Source organism: Protopterus annectens, chromosome 9.part0 (assembly GCF_019279795.1).
Source record: "Protopterus annectens isolate FY-2018-M chromosome 9.part0, PAN1.0, whole genome shotgun sequence".
Taxonomy (NCBI): domain Eukaryota; kingdom Metazoa; phylum Chordata; order Ceratodontiformes; family Protopteridae; genus Protopterus; species Protopterus annectens.
The window spans coordinates 1,624,679,737-1,624,705,783 of record NC_056743.1 but is presented as its reverse complement, the minus strand read 5'-3'; the positions used below and the strand labels follow the sequence as shown (position 1 = coordinate 1,624,705,783).

The window sequence follows — 26,047 nt, the reverse complement described above, 5'->3', positions numbered from 1 at the left end:
TTATTTTTTTGTTTCCTCCCTGCTTGCGCAGAGTGGTGTGCTGCTTAGCAATGCTGAGCTGCACTTTTACATATGCAACTGACTTCTGTTATATGTCTAAAAATAGAAATTGGATGTATTTAATTGTTGTACTTCTGCATTGCTTAGCAACACACAACCCCATCCAGCTTTGCTGTGCACCACTAACAGGGATCATAGTAGTATATGTGAAGATGTACAGCTTCCCTACACTATCCACGTGGCTAGACAGGTTGAATGATGAGGTATAGTGTAGTAAGTCTTGGGTTCAGGTCCTGAGTACTCATGCTTTACATTTTTTGTTTTTAGAATGAGTCATCTGACTGAAGCCTCACTGTAATGTAAAATAAAATATTTTTATATTTACCAAAGTTGTGAGGTACTAAGACTTGCTTAATCATGGGTGACAGGCTACCCTGTTTGCATTATGTTCAGCATTGCTTAAATGGTTTGTGTGAGTTTGCGCAGTGCTCAGTTCCACTGAAACATGGTCAACAGTGCACTCTTTTTGTGCATTGCTCAGCTTTGCTTATATGGTTTGTGCAAGTTTGCACGATGCAAGGGGACACACAGCTTTTTTGACAGTTGCAGTATGATGTGTAAGGGCAGGAATGCATCCCATATAAAGGCAAATAGTTGAGAATTTCACACCATTTATTGGAGGTATCACTTGGCTGCTGATATGCCTGGTGGTGTTGGTGAGGGAGCACACTTTCAGAGGCAAGATGGGTGTGCAGGAGTCCAAAGTGTTTGCTGGACTCCTGGTCCAAAACTATGAATCCCGGCTGCTGCAGGGTGATTACCAGGGTGCAAAATGTAAGTCTGAGGCCTGGGATTAGTTGGCTAGGGACCTTAACAGTGCTACTGGTATCTCCTGCACTGGTAAGCAGTGTCATCACCACAATGATGACCTGAAGCATAGAAGGAGGGGAACAATGGACACCTGGGCTCAAGAAGCATGTGCTGGATGCACCCCACAGATATGCAAGAATGTTTCCCAGTTATTTATAAGTATACAAATAGAACACGTGCAAATGCATAATGCTTTGTCTCTCTTACAACAGCCGCAGAAGAGAGGAGTCGCAATGTCCAGTCCCATGCAGGGTATCTAGCCAAGATGAGGTGTGAGTGTGGTGAATAGTGGAAAACCAAAGCAATAACTAATGTATAATGTACTGTCAAGATAAAAAAAGTATTTACAAAGCTTGCAGTCTTAACAGTCAGGTATAACATACTTGGGAAACTTAATATGGTTAGTAATGTGTCAGTGCCTACCTGAAATGGTAGACCAAGTTAAGTCAAGTAACCATGCATTACTGTGTAGTATAGCTTACAAACATGAGTTGAGGTTGTGGTCCATTGAGATTAACAGTCACTGTTCTGCTGTGCTCATTGTGTGAAATATGCTGTAGACTACACTAAGGTAATGACGAGGGTAAATGGGTTATTACTTACAGGTCTGACACAGCAATCCATGCTGTACATGTCAGGCATGAAGCAACAGTAATAAATAGATTATAAAGGGTGATGATGCTGTGATATTTACTGCTTCAAACAAAGAAGTACTTACTAGTCTTGTAGTCACTGCATATGTGTTCTAATCTAACACCAGTCAACTGTTCAAAGGAAATGAACAAAGACTGCTGAAAAAACTGTCTGATAAATGTAGTGCAATACCCACAGTAAGTTTCAAGCTTATGTTCTGGCCATTTTGCTTCATATTATACTGTACATTCCACCCACTGGAAGCACAAGGTGTATAGGTAAGGTAGCTGATGATAAAGCCAGCTACACATTTGTATAAATGCCAGATTTTAAGGTACATTATCAAAAACAGTTTAAAGCAGGATTGTGCACTGAGAAGTAATCTGTTCAAATAGCTGTGCAGTACGGCTGTATTCACTGCATGTGTGTTCTAATCTAACACTGGTCAACTGTAAAACAGAAATGAATAAAGACTGCAGACAAAAATTGTCTGATAAATGTAGTGCAATACCCACAGTAAGGTTCAAGCCTCTGTTATGGCCATTTCTCATCAAATAATGCTGTATATTCCTTCCACTGCAGGAACAAAGTATATGGGTAAGGTACCTCACGTTATGGGCAGATATCCATGTGCATAAGTGTCAGATTTTCAGTAGCAATACCAATAAAGTATAAATCAGGATTGTGCCTTGATAAATACTCTTTTCCAGTAAATGTGAAGTATTCCTGTATGCACTGCCATGTCTTTTTTAATCTGACATCAGTCAACTGTTAAATTTAGTGCACGTTTCCTGGAGTCACAGCTTGTGAGTTCTAATCCCATGTCAGCCAACTAAGAAATCACTGGCTGTCTAGTCTAATTAGTGTGCATGAACATACCTCTCAACTGTCACAATTATTTGGAATGTAATGACTAATGCCCCATATATGTGGTCCTTGATTAGCAGATAAATCACATTACTAGGAGTGCAATTTACTGCCAAATCTTTTTACAGAACACCTTGGTAGTAATGTATTAGCACACTATATAAAACAGTTCCTTGTAGTTGTTTTACTGCATTTGTTAGTGCTTGTCTCATACTGCCCCATGCTAACAAGCTGAGAGCTATATACATATTACATCATCTATACAAGAATTAGAGTCACTGTACAAACAAGTGACACAGCACACTTGTAGAAGTATGTATTAGTCTGTGTAGTAATATCAACTGCAAGGTCACTAATGGTATATCTTTCTCTCTCTCCCCACCCCTTATCCTCTCTAATTTATTATTATGAAATGTATTAATTTATTACTGTTATTGATTATAATGGTTTGATATTAATATATACTTTTAAACTAACTGTTATGTTGGCCTTATGGGTTATGTCATACTGGTTTTCTGTTAACATACTTACTGTTATGTTATTTATTGTTGTGTTCCTTATAATATTCCTTAATGTGTATTTAGATTAATCGATATTATCTTTATTATGTTAATATTGGTTTGGTTATTACTTATCTTACCTTATGTTTATATCTAATTTTCTACAGCATGACATGGTAGGCCTGTTCCAGGTGATCCACCTACAGTACCTCCACCGGACATGGCACCAGGGCCCATCATGTCTGGGGTGCAGATTGATGGTGCCCCATCTGTTTCCCCTGCACTATCTGTGGCATTGGGTAGTTCCGCCCGACGGGCTGGGGTTGGGCCCCCCCTCTGGCAATGGAGGTGGAGGAAGTGATTTTGTCACTTGTCATGAACTGCCAGGTATGGTGCATAGAATGTTTCACCAAACTGTCAATGCATGCCTGTGCTGGAAGGAGAGCATGCTCACCATCCTGGTGGGGCTGTCTTGCCCTGACACCAGCCTCCACCACTGCCACCACAGGGTCAGTGAAGGAGCGGTGTTGAAAGTCCTATGGGTGAGTACTTGAGTTGCACTGCTACTGTGTAAGTGCTTATAAGACTGGGGTTCCACAACACCCTTCCCATCCAAGGTGTTCACTCCCTCTCATGTCACACACCAACCCTGTCTGCTGTTTTGTCTGTCTTGTCTATCTGCAAAAGCTTCTTCAGCTTCCCGACTTACTTCCCCCACACAGACCTACGTCCCTTCCCCAACATTCCACTCTCATCTTAAAAAAAATGGGCACCTGTCCCAAAAAAAAATATCTATCTTCCCATACAAAACTCTCCAGTTTGCATACATGTCCACTGGACACACTTAATTTGGTCCATTTGGCTTGACAATGCAGTTAGGTTGTCATCACCCTCTCTGGGAGTAACAGTCCAAATTCAGCTAAAAAATCTGTCACAGCACACACTTGCTGATGAAGAAATGGATAACTATGGACTATTATACAGCAGAATGAGGAAGTAGGCAACATTCTCAAGGGCAGGGTTGTTTTTTCTCATAGTAGATTTCACAACATGAAGGAATTATTGAACAGTAGGGTAAGTAGGATGGAAACTGGTTCCAACACAGTAGGCACCTTTAGATGTGGAAGGTGCAAGGTGTGTGACAAAGTCAAGAACATTTGAGGTACTTTGATTAATGGAAAGAAGTTCATTGCCCTGGGATCTTACAATTGCAATACCAGTGGGGTTGTTTATGCCATTGGATGTGACTGTTTACCTGTAAAGTGGTATATAGACCAACCCAGAAGAATGGAAAAAGAAGAATTATGGAGCATTTGGGGGATGTGAGGCATGTTAGGCTGAATAATCCTGTGGCCCAGCATTTCTACGCTGTTCACAATGGTAACACTAGTGGTTTTAAACAAACCTTATGCAGTGCAAGGCATGGAATATGGGTGCACTTTGTTAAGGATGGAAAGTAGATATATTATTAATTTTGGAACTTTGTGGCCCCATGGGCTTAATATGGAGTTAGATTTACATGTATAGGATGGAATATTTTCAGTATGCATTATTTTATAAATGCATAGACATATAGGATGAGTGATTTATATGTATAGGGTAAAATATTTAAGTATTTTTTAATCTAAAGATGTATAGGTGCATTGGCATGAACTTCTTAAACTATTAAGTTAAATGCAATGGGAATGTAAGGGGTTGCATTTTAAATGTTTTTTGATGCACTTTAAATGTTTCTGAAGCACTTTAATTATTTAGGATGCACTTTAGATTTAAACTTTCTTGACTTACTGGTTAATTGATCAACCACTGTAGGGAAAAATGTTTTAGTATTTGTTAATCTGGAGATGTATAAGTGCTTTTGTATGAACTTGCATTTTAAAAGTTTTTTGATGCACTTTAAATGTTTCTGAAGCAATGTAATTGCTCAGGATGCACTTTAGATATAAATTTTCTTGACTCACTGATTAATTGATCTACCACTGTAGGGCAAAATGTTTTAGTATTTGTTAATCTAGAGATGCATAAGTGCTTTTGTATGAATGTCTTAAATCATAATGTTAAATGCAATAGGAATGTAAGGGGTTGCACTTTATAGTTTTGATGCACTTTGAATGTTTCTGAAGCAGTTTATTGCTCAGGATGCACTGTAGATTGCAACTTTCTTGACTCACTGTTTAATTGATCAATTATTGTATAATTGAATTGAATAATGAATGTAGTGAAATGTATATAAAGCACGCCATTCGTGTGCATGATTTTTCCCTGGAAGGCTTGATGGCGAAGTACTAGAAACACAGAAAAAGTGGACGGTGACTGTTTCTCCAGTTGTTCAATGTGTTTTTTCTAGTTTATGCATGTCCCTCATTATGGCATTCTTCCATGGATGTGTGTGCATTTCTGATGGGTGCCATCATCCATTGTTCCAGGGCATAGTCAGCAGCCCACAGTAAATGGCCATGTGGGATGTCCCCTCTAGCAAGCATCTGGTACAGCAGTGATGTGTGCCAGATATGGGAGTCGTTATAACTACTAGGGCTGCCAGCACACACATTCAGGATAATCCCCTGGGCATTGCACATGACCTGACAATTGACAGAGTGATACCCCTTGTGGTTAACATAGATCTTAACATGTTCACAAGGAGGTGCCTTTATGTGTACATGAGTGGAATCTATGGCAGAGTAGTGTGCTACACTGTAGAACTGTTACATATTCTGGCCCTCACCTCAGGGGAGAGGGGAAAAGATATGTGCTCACTGACATGTGGTAGCATAGCATCTAGGAATTGGTGGGGTATCCTGGATGCAGATGCCTGTGACACCCCTATCATGCCCCAGTTGGTCTTTTGAAAGTACCTGTAGCTAGGATCCTAAGGGCTACACATACCTTTGTTTCCACTGGGATGGGTTCCCCTCTGTTGGCTCTGGATCTGATTTGAGGGCGGCAGAGCTCAATGAGTCCTTGTAGTATGTCCTTGTCCACCCTGTAGTGCTCTAAATCTCCAGCTCATGTAGCTGCTAGAAGGTTATCTCGGGCCTGAACACTCTTCTCCTTTTCTGCCTAGACCTACTGACTTCAGCATCAAGCACATACAGATGCATGTAGCAGACCTGCAGCAGCTCCTAGCATTATCTCAGTTAAAATTCCCAAGTCTGTATAACAATGGTTCAGAGTATTGGGGGGAAATCAGAACGTAGGGTGTATGCATACTTTATACGGGTCTGCTATAGGTCTAGAATGTGTAAAACCAAAAACGGCAAGCAACACTGTAAGCAGAGTCGTAGGACCAATAACTTTCCAATAAACGCAATTTAATAATGAAGACAATACACTAACACAGTAAACTGAGTGCTTTCGGTAGAATCAGTGTCCTACCTTCTTCAGATACCATACAGTTCAATTAACAGGATTTTTAAAGCATTAGAAAACCACAATTAAACAATTAACCAACTGCCAGAATAACTCAACTTGTCCTTAAAGGTGCAATGGATATCTTGGTACTATGCACTCCTATATATAAACTAATATAAGCACACTTTTCTAAAATTTAATAAATAATACTGCATATTCTTCCCTAAAACTTCAACCATAAAATCAGTTAAATACAATTAATATACTGGTGTAAATATGATATAAGTAAAGTATAAATGGCTAATGTTTTTCGAGAAAATAAATAAATAAATTTAAGTCTATATGTCGTATATATAAAATACTGAATTATATATTATGAAATGTTATAAAACATGTCTAAAACCTATAAATAAGTGTGTTAAAAATCTTCACTTGTAAAAACACATATCAGGGGCGACCAAAAGTTAGTACTCTAAACATTTTACCCATTATTGACACACATTACCAGCTTAAACTTACAAGTGAGTACCATATACAAATCATAGACCTAACTACCCATAGGTAATATAATAAAGAGGTCATAGTGTTCAACTAACATCATCTTTTCAAAGCTAACCATTTCAAAATGCTTTTAATAGATATGTATTCGTTAAGACCAGGGTGTATGTGGGCTTATATCCATTGCACCTTTAAGGACAAGTTGAGTTATTCTGGCAGTTCGTTAATTGTTTAATTGTGGTTTTCTAATGCTTTAAAAACCCTGTTAATTGAACTGTATGGTATCTGAAGAAGGTAGGACACTGATCCTACCAAAAGCGCTCAGTTTACTGTGTTAATGTATTGTCTTTCATTATTAAATTGCATTTATTGGAAAGTTATTGGTCCTACGACTCTGCTTACAGTGTTGCTTGCCGTTTTTGGTTTTACTAGTTCGTGGTTTTGTATTTAAGACTTATAGGTCTAGAATGTGTGATTTGGCTAACTATAATGCATTTCACCTGCCTACAATGTAATTAACATAATTTAATGGTCTTATTTTAGTGCGCGACTCTGCACACAGCACCCTGTCATACAGCATAGCTTATAATATATAATAAATATTCATTTAATATATCTGTTTTACTATCAGTAATGCCTATGTGGTCACTGTTACATGGGTACTGTGCCCGCATGAACCTGTTAAGCTATGCGCTGCACCATGCAGCACAACTTATATAACAGTCAAAAGCAATAATTGAATATATCCAGTTTTAATGACTTGCTGTCTATGTCATCACTGTTCCCAGGGTGGCCATTCCACATGAACACACTTAGCACTGTGGTGTGCCACATAAATATGTGCACTGGAGCTTAAAAGAGCCTAGAAGTAACAGGACACACACACCCCTAATGTCAGCCACATCCTGTGTAAACATCAACATGGTCTAAGAGCTTACACAAAGTGGATATGTGGACAGAATTACTCCTTTTTGCTATTCAGTGCAAACACCTCATTTGCATACATATCCATGCTGAACGCCTGGAAACTACATGCTTCATAGCTGTATGACCTTAGCAACAGCAGCAATGCACCACTGTTATAGGATGCAAGGTCCTATAATACATTTCTGTCAAACATTATAAAATCCTTTTTTTTTCCTCTTTTTTTTCCCTGTTAAGCATGTTTGCACACTGTGGCACTTAGTGCAAACATGCTGAAATGATTAAAAAATATATTAATTTAACTTATGCCCTTCCTCTTTCTGCCATCCACAATAATAGTTTTGCTTGTATGTGTATGCGGTATAACATTTTCAGGGGATTTATGTACATATTTCTGCAGTTTTATATTCCTTTTTGTCTGTGTAGACTCCTGTAAGTGGAATTTTTCCATGTACACTACAGATACTGACACAGAGTCTGCACAGATGACTTTCTGCTTGTTGGATAACTCAACCTGCCTCATTTGCATGAGATTCACCTACTTATGAGGTGATTTGCATGCCATGAAATTTTCCCTGTTTGCTCATGGATGCACACTGCTCAGCAGTGCTTACTGAATCTAGAAATGTTCACACCCATGTAGGCATCGCAGCAAGATGCCTGCATCAAAAAAAACATGAAGGCTTTATTGAATTCCCAAAAAGCTCACTAAATTAGGTATAAACCCTTTTATCATCTCCTGGATAGCCAACTGATCAATGGTAGGCCCAGGAAGTCAACATATGTGAGGACACCTCCAGCAAGAGGCCAGTAACTAGCAGAGTCCCCTAGTGTTCTGTATTGGGCCTGCTGCTTTTTGACAGCTGTTTCTCTGAAGTAGAAGCAAAAGTTGATGGTTTATGTCTGACTAAGTTTGCAGATGATTGCAAGCTGGGGGTTATCATTGACTCACTGCAGACACTTGCATTCTTCAAGAAGGCCCATCTCTGACTAACAAATGGTGACAAAGCCATTGTCTTAAGCTCAATGCTAATTAATGAATAATTGTACCATTTGGGAAGTCAACCATCCCAGCTAATTACCATGTTGATAATACATATAGATAATAGTTGACCCAGTGGTCAGGGATCTGGGTACACACATTCACTGCATCCTTAACTTCGACTACCGTGTAACTTCAGTGGTGAGGAATTCCTTTTATGTTGCACAACTTATTAGTAAGGGCATGACATCTAGGTCCAAAGAGGTCATTATCCCACTGTACTCTGCACTTATCAGCTCAATCATAGAGTATAGTGCTCCCTTTGGTATGTACCTTATCAGGCATATACAGTAACTAGAATGACCTCAGATGTTCCTTACAAAAAGAATACAAAGTGTACCAAACCTGTCTTACACTGAGCACCTTAAAGTCCTTTCCCTCTACTCAGTCTCCTATAGATTTCAGAGGGGTGATCTATGCATGACTTGCTAGGCATCAACAAAGTTCACACTTATCAAGCTCCTGCATATGCGTAAGTCAAACAGTGCCAGAAATAAAATGTTTAAGGACCTGAATTTTATCTGTGACTTAATCATAACATGCTGCAAAGACATAATGCATCCAGAGATTGCCCTTTCTATGGGACACGCTACCCTTCCATGTAAAGCTGAGTTTATCTGTTACCCAATTTAACAGCAACTTAGACCAGTGGATGGGGAATAGGAAATTTGAATCAAGCCTGGCACCCATGTCCCTTACGGACAGAAGTAGCTTATAAATGCCTGGCCATCAATGTCCTGTTTGGATACAGGACATCATTATTCTTTCAGGGAAACTTGGCTAGGCTTAAAAAGGTCCCCTAGGTAGTTAACCTAGTAACAACCTACGAATCTAAAAGACAAATCTCTGCTCAGCTTTAAGAAAATCTTACAAATCTGCAGGGGACTCCCTATACTCAGACAAATTTGAAAAATATGTAACTCTATCCCTCTAGCAGTAAAAACAGGCCACCATGAAAATTCCTTCAAAAAACAATTAAAATGACACCTGAGAGGAAAATAGATGTGCTCCTGCATCTCATCAGGCTGAGTGCCATAATACTGGAGAGATGATAAAAGCAGCAAGCAAAGGAGAGTAGTATTGCTGGAATGGACTTCATCCTCAAGTTATGGTGAGCACCGTCACAAGGTGGATCCTGTTTTTTTACAAAATCTCAATAAAATAGCATTGATATATAGACTGTATTTTATACAGCATATATCACGAACAGCAGTAGGTTAAAAAAATCAAAAAGCCAGCTGGGCGTATAAGTCCCAGAATAAAAAAGTGCCCAATCCTGGTAGGTGCACTGGTGCCAAGACTGAAAAAAGGACAGTATTGAATCTTGAAGACAGAGAAACATTCCTACAATGGAGTTCGGCCAGGCTCAGGTGGATGATGACACCCCTGTTGTATTAGGAAGAAGTAGTGTACAAAAATCACAAAAACTGATACGCAAAAATGAGCCATAAAGATGATAGAGTGGACTATTGAAGATAAGAAAGAAATTATGTATTGTTACTTTTATGCAAGAAGTGCAGAATTTCTGGATAGCAGATATACAAAAGATTAAGAGAAAAAGTAGAGGAAAGAAAAAATACTTGCACAATAAAAACTGTCAAAAGCTTCAAATGCAAATTTGTGTTCATTAATGCAACAGACTCATAAAAAACATTATACAAACACAGAAACTTTGGGCCATATGGAAAAAGCAACAACTGAGGGAGTGCAAAAATATATACAACATCTAGAGATTTTTGAAAGGCATAAAAAAAGAAGTATACACATGGGGAAGAAAGATATTGTTTATCTGATATGGTACAATATTTACGTAATGGAGAAAGCCAAATTAATACAAAAAAGGCAGCCCCAAAGATACTTGAAGAGAAATACAGTCAAAGGCACCCAAATATGGACAATTTCAGAAAACAAAAAATAAGATCACAAAGTGCGAATGTAGAACAAAAGATTAGTTAAGATGAAGATTAAAAAAAAGCTGAAGTAATGGAATATCTGCAAAGTGAAGGATTTAGTGCTGATAGTCTAACACAGGTTATATCACGGCATGATGGAAATAAGGAGTAACGGGAAGATCAGGAGACATCTGAAGAAGAAATATGAACATGGGAAAGAAAAAGAGATTTCATATGGTGCAATGTGTATGCAAAGGAGAAAGCACAACTAATTAATATAAAAAGAGCAGCACCAAAGATATTTGAAGAGAAAAACAAGCAAAGGTATCCAGATATGGAAAAGTTTACAATACAAAAATAAGAAAACAAAGAGGGAAAGCAGAAAGGAGGATTAGCAATGGAGAAGTTAAAGAAATGTAAAATGAGGTTATGTATTACCTGCAAAGTTAAGGATTTAGTGTCGAAAATCTAACTGATAAAATCGCATCAGGATAGAAAAATGAATTTGCAATTTAAGGAGAAAGCAGTGGAGTGGAAAGATCTGTTGCCATATGAAGATAATTTGGAGCCTTCAGTAAAAGAACTGGATAAAAGTTCAGCTGAAGTTGCACAGCAAGGGAAGGAACAGGAAACCATGGCAACTCTAATGCAGTCAATGCTGTAGAGTGAGATGCCAGTGAGTTCCCAAATGAAAGAGCAATGGATGACACAGGATGAAACTGAAGAGAATATGGCACAGGAAGTTGCTCTGGAACTTTCTGTAGAATGCCCACAGGACATAGAGAATAAAGAATGTGCCCACAGTTTAGAAGAAAATGATCTAAAGGAAGAGTTGCTTGATTTAACAGAGATGGATAAACATATTAAGATCAATGAAATAAATAGATTATAGAAAGTCAATAAGACCCAAGATGATAGAAGTTTGATAAAACAAATGATCACAGTAATCAGGACTGTTCATAGAAAATAGCGTGATATAACAGACATAAATTTAATACATTACTGTGCAGTTAAATTAATAACAGCTAAAGTCTTATCAAAAAAACACAGGACAGTAAGGGAAAGGAAGGGGAGAAATCAAATGCCATCATGGAAGTATCAAACAGAGAAAAGTATAAAGCAATTAAGATAAGAAGTGTCACTGTTAGAAGAGTACAGATGAAGGAATAGATCAACAAAAATCTCACAAAGATAGACATGATAAAAGCAATGTGCAGTATCAGAACAGATCATGATCTATCATACACTGTTGCAACTAATAAGTTAAAGATATCAGGACAGGCAGAAAAACTCAGAAGACATGCAGGTAAATATAAATAAAAAGTACAAAAAACAATATATTGATGACCCAAAAAGTGCATAGAGAATGGAAAAACAAGGCAAAAAGAATAGAAATACTACCAAAAAAGAAGAAATAAACACATTTTGGGGAAATATCTGTAAAGATCCTGTGGAATGTAACAAAGATGCTGAATGGGTAGAAGAACTAAAACAATAAGAAGTTCAAATGTACAGGATATGCAATGGGATGGCGTAATGGCCAGAGATATTGAAACAAAATTAAGAAAAGCTCCTAATTCAAAAACCCAACAGACAGATGTAGTACCTAACTTCTAGCTAAAAGTATTAACATCTTTACATGAAGATTTAGCCATGAGTAAGAACTATTTATAAACACACCCGAACAGATGCCAACCTGGTAAACAACAAGAAAAACAATACTCCTCTTTAAGAGCAAACCTGCAAGCTATCCTAAAAATTATAGACCAATAACTTGACTTCTGACGATTTATAAACTATGCACTAGAGCTGATGCTGACAGAACTTATAGTCATTTAGAAGAAAACTCAATCATGGCAATAGAGCAAAAGGGTATCAAAAGAAAGTCATGTGGAACAAAGGATCATTTGTTGTTAAGTAAAGTCATAGTGGAGAACTGTAAAAAGGGGAAGAATCTAAGAACGGAATGGATAGACTCCAAAAAAGCATTTGACAGCATCCCACATTCATGGATAAATGAGTGCTTACAAATATATAAACTACACCCTACACTGATCGATTACATTACAGAGCCCATGAAACAGTTGCAAACCTCTCTGTTTTAAGCCATGATAAAGGACAAATTATTGTTCCAGGAATAAAAATTCAATGGAGGATATTTCAGGATCACTCTTTTTCACTGCTGCTGTTTTGTCTCACCTTTACCCCATTAAGCTGTCTACGTAGATTAGGTAATGGCTCAAATTTGGCCCCAGAAAATAACAACATGTAAAGATTTCTCATCTTTTTTGTGGATGATTTAAAACTGTATACTTTGTAAGATGAGGAACTGAAAGCACAACTACAAGTGGTCAAAACTTTCTCAGATGATATAAGAATGTCATTTGGTCTTGATACATGTGCAGAAGCAACTTTTAAAGCAGGAAAACTGCAGCACCAAGAAAATATCATTCTGGGAGAGGAACGTGATATAAAAGAACTTGAGCAAGAGGAAGTGTATAAATATTTGGTAACTGATGAATGATCAACAATAAAAGACAAACAAATGTGAATAAACCATAAGGAATATTTTAGAAGACTAAAATTAATACTGAAAACAGCTCTGAGGTCTGGAACAAAGTCCAAGCTTTCCAAGCTCCAATTTGCTCTTCCTGTCCTAACTTACAGTTTTAGACTGACAGACTGGCCTCGAAAGGTATTGGATCAGTTGGACAGGAAAACAAGAAAAATGGTTCATGCTTATCAAACGATTTGTAAAAATCAGTGTATACCAAGATTATATATTCGCAGTTCTGAAAGAGGTATGGGCCTCCTCGAAATTGATAACATGTATAGATCTGCAATCGTAAGACTGCATATATATATATATATATATATATATATATATATATATATATACATTTGCTGACTTCACAAGATTCTAACATAGTGAAAGTTTTAAAATATGAGGAGAATAAGTCTAAGATGACTTTACTGCTTAGTTTAGCAGGAATATAGTGTCAAGTGTGAATGGAAATCAAATCAGAAGTTGATAAAAATCAGGCAGCAACTGAATGTGCCAAAAAATAATAAATAAATAAAATAAAGAATATAAGGTGAAGGATCAGATGAAAAGGCAAGAAGTGTGGAAAATGCATAAATGTAGTTGCAAGTACAGAAAATGCTTGGAACAACCTCATGCCAAACAGGGCAGAATGACGAAATGGTTAAGGAGAGGTAAATTTAATGAAAGGTTAATGTTGGTGGTCCAGGATGCATGCACATTGGTTTACAAAGTCCCTTGAATATGTGGGAGAAACAGACAAATGCAGGATTTGTAATACAGAATTGGAAACAGTCACACAACATGTTGCTAGTGGTGATAAACTAATAGCAGAAAGGCTATATACTGAAAGGCATAATAATAAGGCAAAAATGTTGCACTGGGGAGTGTGCAAACAGTATAATACTGAAGTAGCTGAGAAGCATTAGAAATATGAGCCACAAAGCATTATAAGAAATGACGAAGTTTATATCACACGGGATCATCCATTACCAACAACTCAAACATTAGATATAAGAAAACCAGGTAGAGCTGTCCTAGAGAAAAAGACAAAAGTAGCATTTATCATTGAAATTACTACACCCAGTGACTACAGTGTCTTATATACAGAAAGACACAAAGTCATAAAATACCAATATTTCCAGGCAGAAATGAGTACAAGGTGTAAGAAGGAGAGCCATACAGTTCCAATACTAGTAGGAGCAATGGGGTCTACAAAAAAGGATTTACAATCATACTTAGATATGTTACTAATATATGGAACTCCATATGAATTGCAGAAGGAGTCATTACTGGGCACATTGTGGTTTCTGCGAAGAGCACTTCTGGCTAACATCAAAGATTGAAACAATACTAATTTAATGAACTTTAGTCATACTTTGACATAGTAATGGGGTCCATTCCAGTTATGGTATTAGAAACCCAAAAGACTTGGAGAAATGAAAAATGCCAAAAACCATAATGCCAATTTAGTTCTTCTCATCTCCAGATCCTGACTTTACTCCTTTCCTCGCCTCTGATTTTTCATTACAATAATGTCCTCCTACTCTCACTTAACTATATTTTTCTGACCATTACTATCTCCCTAAAGTATAATTTCTCTTTTCTTAGAAGTAATGTTTCACAAAAATTGACTTTACTACACTGAGGGCCTATTCTAAGCCTAATATATTCCCATAAAGTAAACTCACTGCTGAACATAAACTGCTTCTCTATATAAATATCTCTTTATATGTACGTGGTGCAGATGTTAGATGTGGATTCTTGTACTACATATAACGTCTGACTTGTTTTCTACTTAATCTGTTTTACACATAATCTTATGCTCTATATAATGTTCATTTCTATTTAAACATTCACGACCATTTCAATAATTCTACAGTATATGGACCTTTTCTCCCCAGACTCCTCTGGAAAGGGGTTCATGCTAAACCCAGTCACATTATCCCAGTAAACAAATGCAAAATAAAATACAATAAATAATTGCATAGTGACATTCATAACTAGCTGTTTTTTATGTTATTGTTGGTAGCTATGACAACAGCCTGTTCATGACCTAACAACATGATCTGCTATGTATGAATTTAAAAGGAAGAAATATATACCACTGGCATATTTTTACATTACTCCTTCAAGAGTAAGGTACTGTGCAGAAAGTAAATGTACATATATATATATATATATATATATATATATATATATATATATATATATATAGATGCTGTATGTTCCTTAGATGATGTGTCAAAGACAAAATAATAATAAAAAAGAACTTTAGTAAAATAAATAAATTTAACCTTGCCCTTCTATTTTCATAGTCCTATCTTCTTGCTCAGTAGTATATAGATGGAAATGAAATTTTACAGGAATACGCTGAACTTTTTGCAATGAGAAAATAGGAATGTTATAATACTATATAATATAAACATAGAACTTACTATATCAGTATGTGCCAGCAGGACCGCAAAAGTACTTAAACGGTTACATTCACATGTTACATGCGTTCTGTTATTGCCTTGTTTAGAAAGCTCACATCCGTCTGTAGACCAATAGCTTTTGTTTTTGTCATCAGTTTTCCAGAAAACACAGATACATGTTTCCACTTCATTTTCTGTAGTCTGATTAAAAAAAATGAAAAGTTAAAGTTATCATCTATTTTATGTATAAGAAACATAAATTATTTTGCTGAAGGTGGTATGCTGTTTTGAATGAATAGTTTTCAACACAGTAGAGAGGAGACATGACCTTTACTAGATTTGCAGAGGGAGACATACCAGTAGGAAATTAATGCATCAAGATGATTGGTTAGATTATTTCTGCTTAGATTTCAAGGCAAAAAAGTGTTGCATATTAAAAGGTAGGCAACAATAATCCTGCCACCAGCAACAAAAAATCAGAGTGCAAAGTGCCTTTAACAGTAACAAAAAGGGAATTTATCAGGATGAAATGAATGCAAGTCAGCTATACTAAACACTTAAAAAGGATGACCAGCCAACAAGCATACTCAACATAATAATACAGTAACAATAGCCCTAGCAACAGAGCAGCATAATTTTAATAAACAGCTCAGTGCCAAAGGTTTGGTTTCTGCATTTATTTTATTTTATTTTATTTTTTCACATTTTAGAGCAACAGAGACAAGAATCCTGCAGACAATTTACCATAATTAAATTGATAAATTTTAAGTAGAAAAATTCTTGAAGTCATAATGACATATTAATAAAATGAATGGGAAAATATATGATGTAATCTGAAAAGAAAGCAAGTAATGATAAGTTCTTATGTGTTTGAGATACGGATGCCAAGGCATTCATCTTAAGAGTGGTGCTCAAGATGTGACTCGACACCAATATCGAGAACACAAAACTTCCTACATTATGAATGGAAAGATGAGATCATAATTCTTTGTAGTACATAGAGCTGAACCTGCTCCCATGTATTAGAAAACTAAGAAAAAAAAAAACAGTGTAGTAGCAGTACCATGTAGAGGGTGGCCACCTAAGAAGAGCTTCAGGAAGCTGGTGAACACTTGTAGAGTTTAATTTGATTTAAGGTCTGCCTACTGCTCTTTTTCTTTGGCCATTGATCACTGTTAAGCAAGAGGATAGTGCTTAACAGCACTGAGAGGGTGTTTACAATTGTTAAGCACCTATCTGATGTCAGAAAGATACTTAACAAGACTGTCTTTTCACTAATTTCAGAGGATATTCACAGTACTCCATGCACAAAGGATCATGACTGGGCCTGCAATCACAGTCCACTTATCATAGGGTTTCAACATGGATGCCAAGAAATTCACCTTAAAAATCAAGGCTCACAAGGTGATTCTTGGCATCCATGTTCAAAACATACAATAAGGAGTTATGGTTGTAGTGCATGGCATTTTATCTGCTTCATTTACTACCAGTTACAGAAAGTGGCTATTAGTTAAAGTAAAAGTTAAAGAAAGTGTTTTACTGGGTTTGAAAGCTGGTAAAGCACTTAACATGCTCTGTGAGACATAATGTTTGTACCCCTCAGCTTATCTGCTTAAGAATTATGGGGGACAAAGAATCAAAATAAGACTTTTTACATTTTCTTTTTAAATATTGCTCCAATTCACTTAATAGAAAAACATATTTTGCATTGATATGCATTTTCGGAGTTATAAGAAGTATGAAGTTCTAATTCTGATATTTTTGATTGGCTATAATCCTAAGTGATTTACCAGAAAATTAAAAAATAAATAAATAAAACAATGGGAGAAAGAATAAAAATATATGAAATACTCAGGAAAAGTTGAGAAGCATGAATAGCAGGCAAAAACAATACTGTTTTATCTTTTGCTGCTGTTCTTTGCTGACTGGCACTATTTGTTGTCATTCCCTAGTGTGAGGCCCAATCACAACAGTGCTTGGTGGAGGTGTAACAATTGTTACACACACTCACATGCTGTGTTATGTTTGAGTCTTATACTAGAGAAGCAATTAAAAAAGTTTACCTTTTTCTCCAGTATTGGAGTGAAGTGCTAGTACTGTGTACATTACATGCAGATTACTACTACACAGGGCTACAAAAGACAGAAAGCCATATGCAGGGAAAACTATGGTGATGAAGACCATGTTGTTTGACTTTTTACACAATGACAAACAATTATTCAAAAATGTATGTTATGATCAGTCAAAACAACCAGACTGTCCATTGTAAACCCAGCCTTAATTTCAGGAACAATTCCAAGAACAAATAAAAACAAAATAATTGCAATCCCTATAGCTGTAACAACAAAAATTAAAAAAAGCTACAAATTCCATATTCTCCACTCTAAGTGGAGAAACTAAAATCAAACAGCAGTACAGAAAATAAAGCAAAACATCCTTCTGAATATACAACACTGCTGGCATACTCCAAATCCCAACAATGTCTAAAAGTTAAAAGAAATATTTCAAAATTCACTTAAGTATTCCAATGGTTAGATGCCTGCCATACGTTCATAACTCCTGTTAAAAAAATGTAGGCAGAATCTGCAATTAAGTAATGTGCTATGTAAGGATTATCACACACCTGCTCTAGGCATGGGAAGTACATCACTGAAACATAAAGTAGGGGAGAGAAAAGGTGTGAGCAGGGGAATTAAAGCCCCTTCCTAGAACAACATACCAAAATCAACTAAACACATACTGCTGCTACCACACAATTACTAATCATCAGTCCCACCCATCTACCCAAACCAACTACATAAGTGCCCCAAACCTCTATAATGCAACACGCACAGGTTATTTGCCATACAAGTGCATCCATCTCCAGTCCAAATCTACATCACTTCTTAGGTATAATAACCTCTTAACAAAGCTCAATAAAGCCATTCTGCACTTCACCACACAGCTAATTTTTAGTGGAGACATCTACCCTAATCCTGGACACAAACATATTCAAAAACAATACAACCTCCCTACCCTCCCTCCCTCCCTGGTATCCCTGCTTCCCCTAAAGTCTCTAACCTCCTGCTACTCTACAACAATCTAAGAAGTACAGTCAATAAGGTTCATGATATTGATGCCTGCCTTTCACAGCACTCTCCCAATATCGCCAAATTTACTGAAACCTGGCTAAAACCTGACATTAAGGAAATTAGATCCTCTCTCCAGGATATTACTTACAGTAATTCTGTAAAATATTTAAAATTATATAGTTTTTATTATTTTTTTGACTTAGGATGAGTTTATGTTCGCTACTTCTACTACCATTGTTTGATCTGATTAATATATAATGATTAGATATATATGGATTGAAAATCTTCCAGAGAAGTGTCTTGAACTGTTTTATTTTTTCATAATTTTCCATACAGTTTACATTTTTGCTAGTATTTCTCATCTGACTTCAACTATAAACCATCTAGCTTTACAACTACCTTATTCACTTGACCAAATGTACTTTGTATGATGTGTGTGTAACTTTTAGTCATTATAATTTGTTCAAAGTCGTATTCCTAAATATTTCTGTTTATTTGTTGCTCCTTAATGTTTTGTATTTTAAAATGTATCTGTTTCTAAATGTTGTATTTTAAGTATTGTTAACTGCCTTTGGAGCTTTTCTCCCTGGGCCACCACTGAAAATGAGTTTTTCTCCCAGTCGGACTATCCCAATAAACAAATGTTAATTAACTGAATAAATAATACATAAAGCATGATTTAAAAAGGGGAGCACTTTTCTTCTTAAAAATGTCCTTGTATAATAGCAATGAATCACATATGGTTGAGGGTATTGTCAGATTTATCCATGTTGGCTTGATTTTGTCTTTCAGTCTATTCTTTTGTGTCTCCTTCAAAATCAAAATCAACTCAGTAGTACCATTTAAATCATTAACAGTTAAGAACTACTGCAAGATAAATTACCTTTTATTAAGTGAATAAAAATTCTCTCTTCCTCTCCTTTAGGACTTGCTTGACAAAAAAGCAATGCAAATCCAAAAAAACAGTCAAGTCCAAACAGACTGTGCTAACTTTTATTCCATAATAACAGGTAAAATGGTGATAAAACTGTGAGCACTTTCGGGATATCCTGAAAGTGCTCACAGTTTTATCACCATTTTACCTGTTTTTATGGAATCCCGAAAGTGCTCACAGTTATATCACCATTTTACCTGTTTTTATGGAATAAAAGTTAGCACAGCCTGTTTGGACTCGACTGTTTTCTTGGATTTACTTTTATTATGTGAAGGATTGCCAAAAATTCATTGCTCATCCAAGCCCAGAAAACACAGCAGTCTATGTTGAATTGCTCTCAGAAACTTTGTACAATGAAATCAATGGCTGAGTAGAGGTTACTGTAAATACAAGAAGTAAGCCTAGGACCAGACCTAGAAACAAACCACCTTGATGGCATCCCAAATTAAACAGGATATCCAACAAAAGCAAAAAAATGTCAAAAATCAGAAAAAGTAATTCCTATAAAAATAGAAACTCTCATCAAAGTAAATAGGCAAGTAAGATGGCTAATTATGTCAAAAAAGCCAACTTTGATATAAAGATAGCCTTACAGATGAAGGATTACCATAAGGCCTTCTACAGCTATGTCAGAAACCTCAAGGGCAGCACACAGCAATGTGCTGAACTGGGGGTTAATGGTGCCATAGTCACTGCACCCGGCGATATAACAAACCTCTTAGCAGACAAATTCAGTTCCAATTTTGTCCCCTCTCACCCCCAATCATCCCTTCAAAAATATCCTCAAACATATCCCCTCCAGCTATAAATAGGGAGCATGTACTGGCTGCACTCACTAAAGTCAAAAACATAGCCTCAGTATGCCCAGAAAACAAAATAGGATGCCTCCTGAATAGTCTAAAATATGACTTAATAGGTTTTGCACCATGTGAATGGAAAAATGCAATTGTCATCTCACCTTCATGAGAGAGGACCTTCAACAGATCTTGGAAACTACAGACTAATTATTCTGACTAGTTTTATTTGCAAAGCCATGGAAAGATTTAGTATGGAAATTATCAACAATGACATAAGAGACCTCCAGACACCAAATCCATCCCAGCCTGGCTTTGTCAAAGGAAGGTCATTCTTAATAAATCTGGTGGACTTCTTTGAAAAGGTGACTAAGAAAATAGATGAGGGAAATGGTGCATACCTAGAGCTGGCTAAATTATTTGATACAATACCCACTCATGCATTGTCAGCAGACATAGGTATAAACCCTTTTATAACATGCTGGATAGCTAGCTAATTCACTGATAGGACCCAGGAGGTTAGAGATTCTGAGGTCACCGGCACAAAGATGGTGGTCACCAGTGGCGTCCCTAAGGGCTGTGTGCTAGATCCACTCCTCTTTGGCATCTACTTCTTGGATGTCAAAGCCAATGTCAAAGGCCTTTGGCTGACCAAGTTCATAGAAGACTGCAAACTGGGAGAAGTCATTGAACCTCCCCAAGATGAGAACACCCTAAAGGAAGATCTAATACAGACAAATGCTTGGTGTCAAAGCCATGGCTTAAAACTCAGTACCAAGAAATGTCATCAATAAAACAACCTTAAAACTGATTTACTAATCAGGGATCTCATCTAGATAGTAACCAAACCATTGACCAGCATGTGTCCAAGGTAGAAAGAAAAGCCTTTTGTGTTGCTCAAGTTATAAGCAAAGGCATGGCATCTAGGTCCAGAAAGGTTATCATACCACTGTTCTCTGTCTTCATCAGACCCATCACAGAGTACAATGCCCCTTTGGTATGTACCTGACAAGACACATGCAGAAACTGTAATGTCCATAAAGGTTCCTTACTAAAAGAATACAGGAAATGAACACAATCTCCTACAGTGATCACCTCAAAGCCCTGTCTCTTTACTCAGTATCATATAGACTTCTAAGAGGTCATCTTTTCCTGGCATACAGGACATTCCAGGACCCTGTTTTGATGAATGTTTTGCACATCCACAAAACCAACAGCATCAGAACTACTAGATTAAAAAAAAAATTTTTACTTGTAACATAAACAAGACATGTCGGAGAGACAGATACATTTCTCAGAGAATTCAAATTTTCTGGAGCATGCTCCCCATCCATGTGAAGCAGAGTTCTTCCCTAACCCTTTTTAAGTATAACTTGGACCAATGGATAGATAATCGGAAATTCACAGTGGTCTGGTTCCTATGTTTCTGATGGACAGATGCAGTCAGTAAATCACAATCAATAAATCAAATCTGTGGGTCACATGTGGGTTGCATGGCTAGGCTTATAAAGGTCCTAGTGGTTGTTAGACTGGTATACACCTATGAACCTATGCTATGGACCCAAGAACAACAGAAAAACATGATAAACATACTTATCCTGTCCAAAGAAAGACACTAAACTGTGATAGTAGGATGATCAACCTATGTACTTTTTCCATTCAATGCAGGATAACTGCAGCAAAACTGACCATGATAAAAGGATGCATGGACAGGAGGAATATTTACATAGCAAGTACATGATTCAAACTGACCATGATAAAAGAATGCATATAAAGGAGGGATGTTTACATAGCAGGGACATGATTCAAACAGAACATGATCAAAGATTCAAACTGACCATGATAAAGAATGCATGGAAAAGAGGGATGCTTACATCTACATCTACATACAGGGACATGATTTAAACTGACCATTATAAAAGGATGCATGGGTAGGAGGTATGTTTACATAGCAGGGACATGATTCAAACTTTCTACAGCATTGCAGTGATAATGTTCCCAAAGCCCTGTGTATAATTCTGAAAGTTAGATTAGGACATTCAGGTGACACATTTTGTTCAAATGTATTTGATTAGAATGGCCTGAGCAAGTCATGGCAAAAATATGCACTGTAGAGCAGTCAAATGTCTTTAAAATGGATGACAGCTACAAGAGAGTGAATATTACTGAATCCTCTATGTACATGGAAGCACCTATGGGATGACTTGAAAAGGGCATTCATTTTGTGGATACAACATAGGTTCAGGGCTAGTGACCTTAAAATGGGAAAGACATTTCATTGTGCATCAGGGATGCCCACATTGTGCAGCTGAATTCCATTTAGCATGTTTTGTGGCATATGAGTGAAACTTGTTAAGTAGATGTGTAGGTTACACACTGGCAAGGAATGCATACATGCAAGAGAACACAGTCAAATGTTAGTGGGGTAAACTGTCAAATGTTAGGGTAAAACACACTCCAACACAAATGCACATGCATTTCTGTATATATATATATATATATATATATATATATATATATACATATATATATGTGTGTGTGTGTGTATGTGTGCGAGTGTGTTGTGCCATAGTAGAAGATCACATGACAGGAGAGGCTCTTGATCCTTTAAAACAGGCAGAGTGGAGCCTGAGAGACAGAGAGACAGACAGAGACAGAGACAGGGGTGGAGGACATTGAGATTTGGGGCCTAAGATATATTCTAGAGGGTTAGATTGAGTCTCAAAAGGCTGACTGGGAACCCTGCTCACTGTGACAGAGTTCTAAAACTGTGCCTAGGAAAGTAGTTATTTTGTCTTCTAAGAAGCTGTCGTCTTGGGAAAAAAATTATAACTGCCTTTCTTAGAAATCCTAGCACACACACTGGAGAAAATATGCCAGCTTGTACTTTCTGTAACTACTGGACAATTTAGCAAAACAAAGTGTGTCAGAAAACAGTAGGTGGAATTGTGGATTATTTTGCTTCCTGCATCTAAGTGTTGATTTTATATTGTTCCCCAGGCTGAATAAAAACATTTTTATATTATTCCTGCAAATAAGCCTGAGTTTTGAAGTCTATGGAACTGTCTTTCTGAGCAGACCAATAAAGTAATTTTGCAGGGGTCTTTGCCCTTTTGACTCGCACAGTGTGAGGGTTGTGGCTCCAAACACTTGTTTTTATATATATATATATATATATATATATATATATACACACACACACTAATTCTGAGACTATTGTATGGGGAAAATGATGAAAGTACCTAAACCTCTAACAAACTATATTACCCCAAAGTAACACTTGCAAGTCCACTGTTATGCTCATTGGAAGTTAGTCAGCTAGCCACACACACACACACACACACACACACACACACACACACACACACACACACACACACACACACAGACACACACACACACACACACACACACACACACACACACACACACACACACACTTGAGAGGTGTGAGATACAAGCTTTTCATCAAAATGGAAGCATATAAAAAGTTTTTATTAAAATTTTGCTTAAATATTTTAAGTTGCAATTACAGTGACTGAGTGATGATACTGTATTGCACTTCTCTGCTTTTTGTCCATGATTTAGCCAAAACTAGTCCAGTTAATTCATCTGTAGTGAGATTACAGTAGTGGCAGTATTGTGAATTCTACTCTAGGATACTTGGCACCCTCACCACACTAAGGGAATTCTGAGGTAATCCTATTCCATCCTTGGCAGATAAAATAATCATTTTACTGTTTTGCACTTGTTAACTGTTTAGAGGACTTTATTTTTGATTTATTTGCTGATTTTGCCTTTAATCATTCTAAAGGTCCTTAATACTTGAAAATGCCTTGTCAAAGTAGTTTGTTCAAATTGTTCTGTTGTAGCATTACACTCCCAAGCAATATTCTTGATGTTATTACATCAAGAGGTTAGCCGAACCCTGTACAGATAGAAAGCAAATTTTAACTATACAACTTTGCTTAGAACTAAAATGTACAACGTAGTGAAATCAAAGCCAATACATGGAGACAAGCTTAGAGCACCTAGTTTGCACATTTAACAAGCACTACTATTTAATCTTAGCACACTCTAGCCTAGTCTAGTGCCACACTCCAGAAACCACCTAAGAAGACCTCTGTATAACCTAGTTCATGACCTATAGTAGCCTATGCACATGCAGGTCCAGACAACAAGAATATGCAATTTTCAAATGTCTCTGTTGTCAGCTTGGTAGATATGATCATCTAGAGACAATCTAGCAATTGTCTCATGTTGACAGACAACCATGTAATCCTTAAAAAAAAACAATATGCAGCAGATTTCCCATACTCAATTTCACTGGAAGCCAAAATTTTGCATACAAACATGGTTTTCAAGAGCACACATAGTACTCCCAACTTTCAAAGTGTCCACTACACACATACACCAACGTCTGATGAGACACTAAAAAAACAATCTTACCAAACCTCAAGGACCTCCTAATCCTATAAACAGCAATGCCTATCCTCAGCAATCTCTAAAGCACTCACTAAAAGCAACACAAAACTCAACATATGGACCTATACCCAGTGGAGTCCCAAGAGCAAAGCCAAAAAGGTTAACCAACACATTACCCAGGACTGTTGTCATAGGGGACTCCACTGAATGAAGCACAAATGTGCCAGCCACCAGACTGAACAAGGAGAAGATAACAGTTACTTGCTTATCTGGAGCCAGGATCCATTATACATGCAATCAAGTCACTACACCACAGGTTCCAATATGATTCTATTACAGACCATGTGGGCATTAATGACCTAAGACATCAGGCGGTTATGTGTCTTGCAATGAGCATCATTCTTTCTTCATCAAGGATTTTGCCATCCTTTTAACAATTGGTTTAATAATTTACTTAAATGCTGGTATCTTTCCAGGAAAATTCAATATTTGTTAGCATGAGAGGACATGGTTAATTGGCTACATTGCTTTGGAAAAGATGGCCTGTAGCTGTCTCTCCTGGGCTTCCAAATATTGGCTAAAACTTTATCTATCTCCTTAGAGAATTTTTTAGGCAATGGTAAATTGAAAAACCTATGGAAATGGCAAATAAAACTCACAGAATCTTAAGGATGTTACTGCTTAATAATAGGAGCCTAAACAAGAAACTCCACACCCTACAAGCTCTCCTCTGTCTCACCCTATAAAATACCTACTAGCATAACCCCTCCAACTATTTATAGGGAGCAGTTCCTGACAGCGCTCACTAAGGCCAAAAACACAGTCTCAAAGGGCCATGACAATATCCTGGGATACCTCCTAAATAGCTTGAAACATGAGCTATCAGGACTACCTGAGTCACTTTTCAACATTGGCTTCAAAACATGCTTTATGCCTTTAGAATGGAGGACTTCAACAATTATTTCATTTAATAAAAGTAGGCCATCAACTGACTACAGACCTATTAGTCTGACTAGTCTAATATGCAGGGCCATGAAACAAATTCTCATAGAAATGATCAACAAAGACACAGGCAACCTTCAAATACTGGACCCAACCCAATTAGGCTTTGTCAAGAGAATGTCATATTTACTAAACTTGTGGATTTCTTTGAGAATGTCAACATGGGAATCTATGAGTGGTAAATGGTAAATATTGCCATACCTAGACCTAGCTAAGGCATTCAGTGCAATACCCTACTCAGTCTTAGTTGACAAACTCACTGAAATGGGCATAAACCCCTGCATA

At 37.0% G+C, this 26,047-nt stretch overlaps 1 protein-coding gene across 1 annotated transcript in view; it reads right to left on the bottom strand.

Moving 5' to 3' along the window:
- Positions 1 to 26,047, bottom strand: part of LOC122810734 (adhesion G protein-coupled receptor E3-like) — a 242,835-nt gene that overhangs the window by 161,645 nt on the left and 55,143 nt on the right. The window contains exon 4 of the mRNA XM_044082297.1: positions 15,558 to 15,737. Coding sequence (XP_043938232.1) covers positions 15,558 to 15,737 — 180 coding nt within the window. The remainder of the gene's footprint in view (positions 1 to 15,557; positions 15,738 to 26,047) is intronic.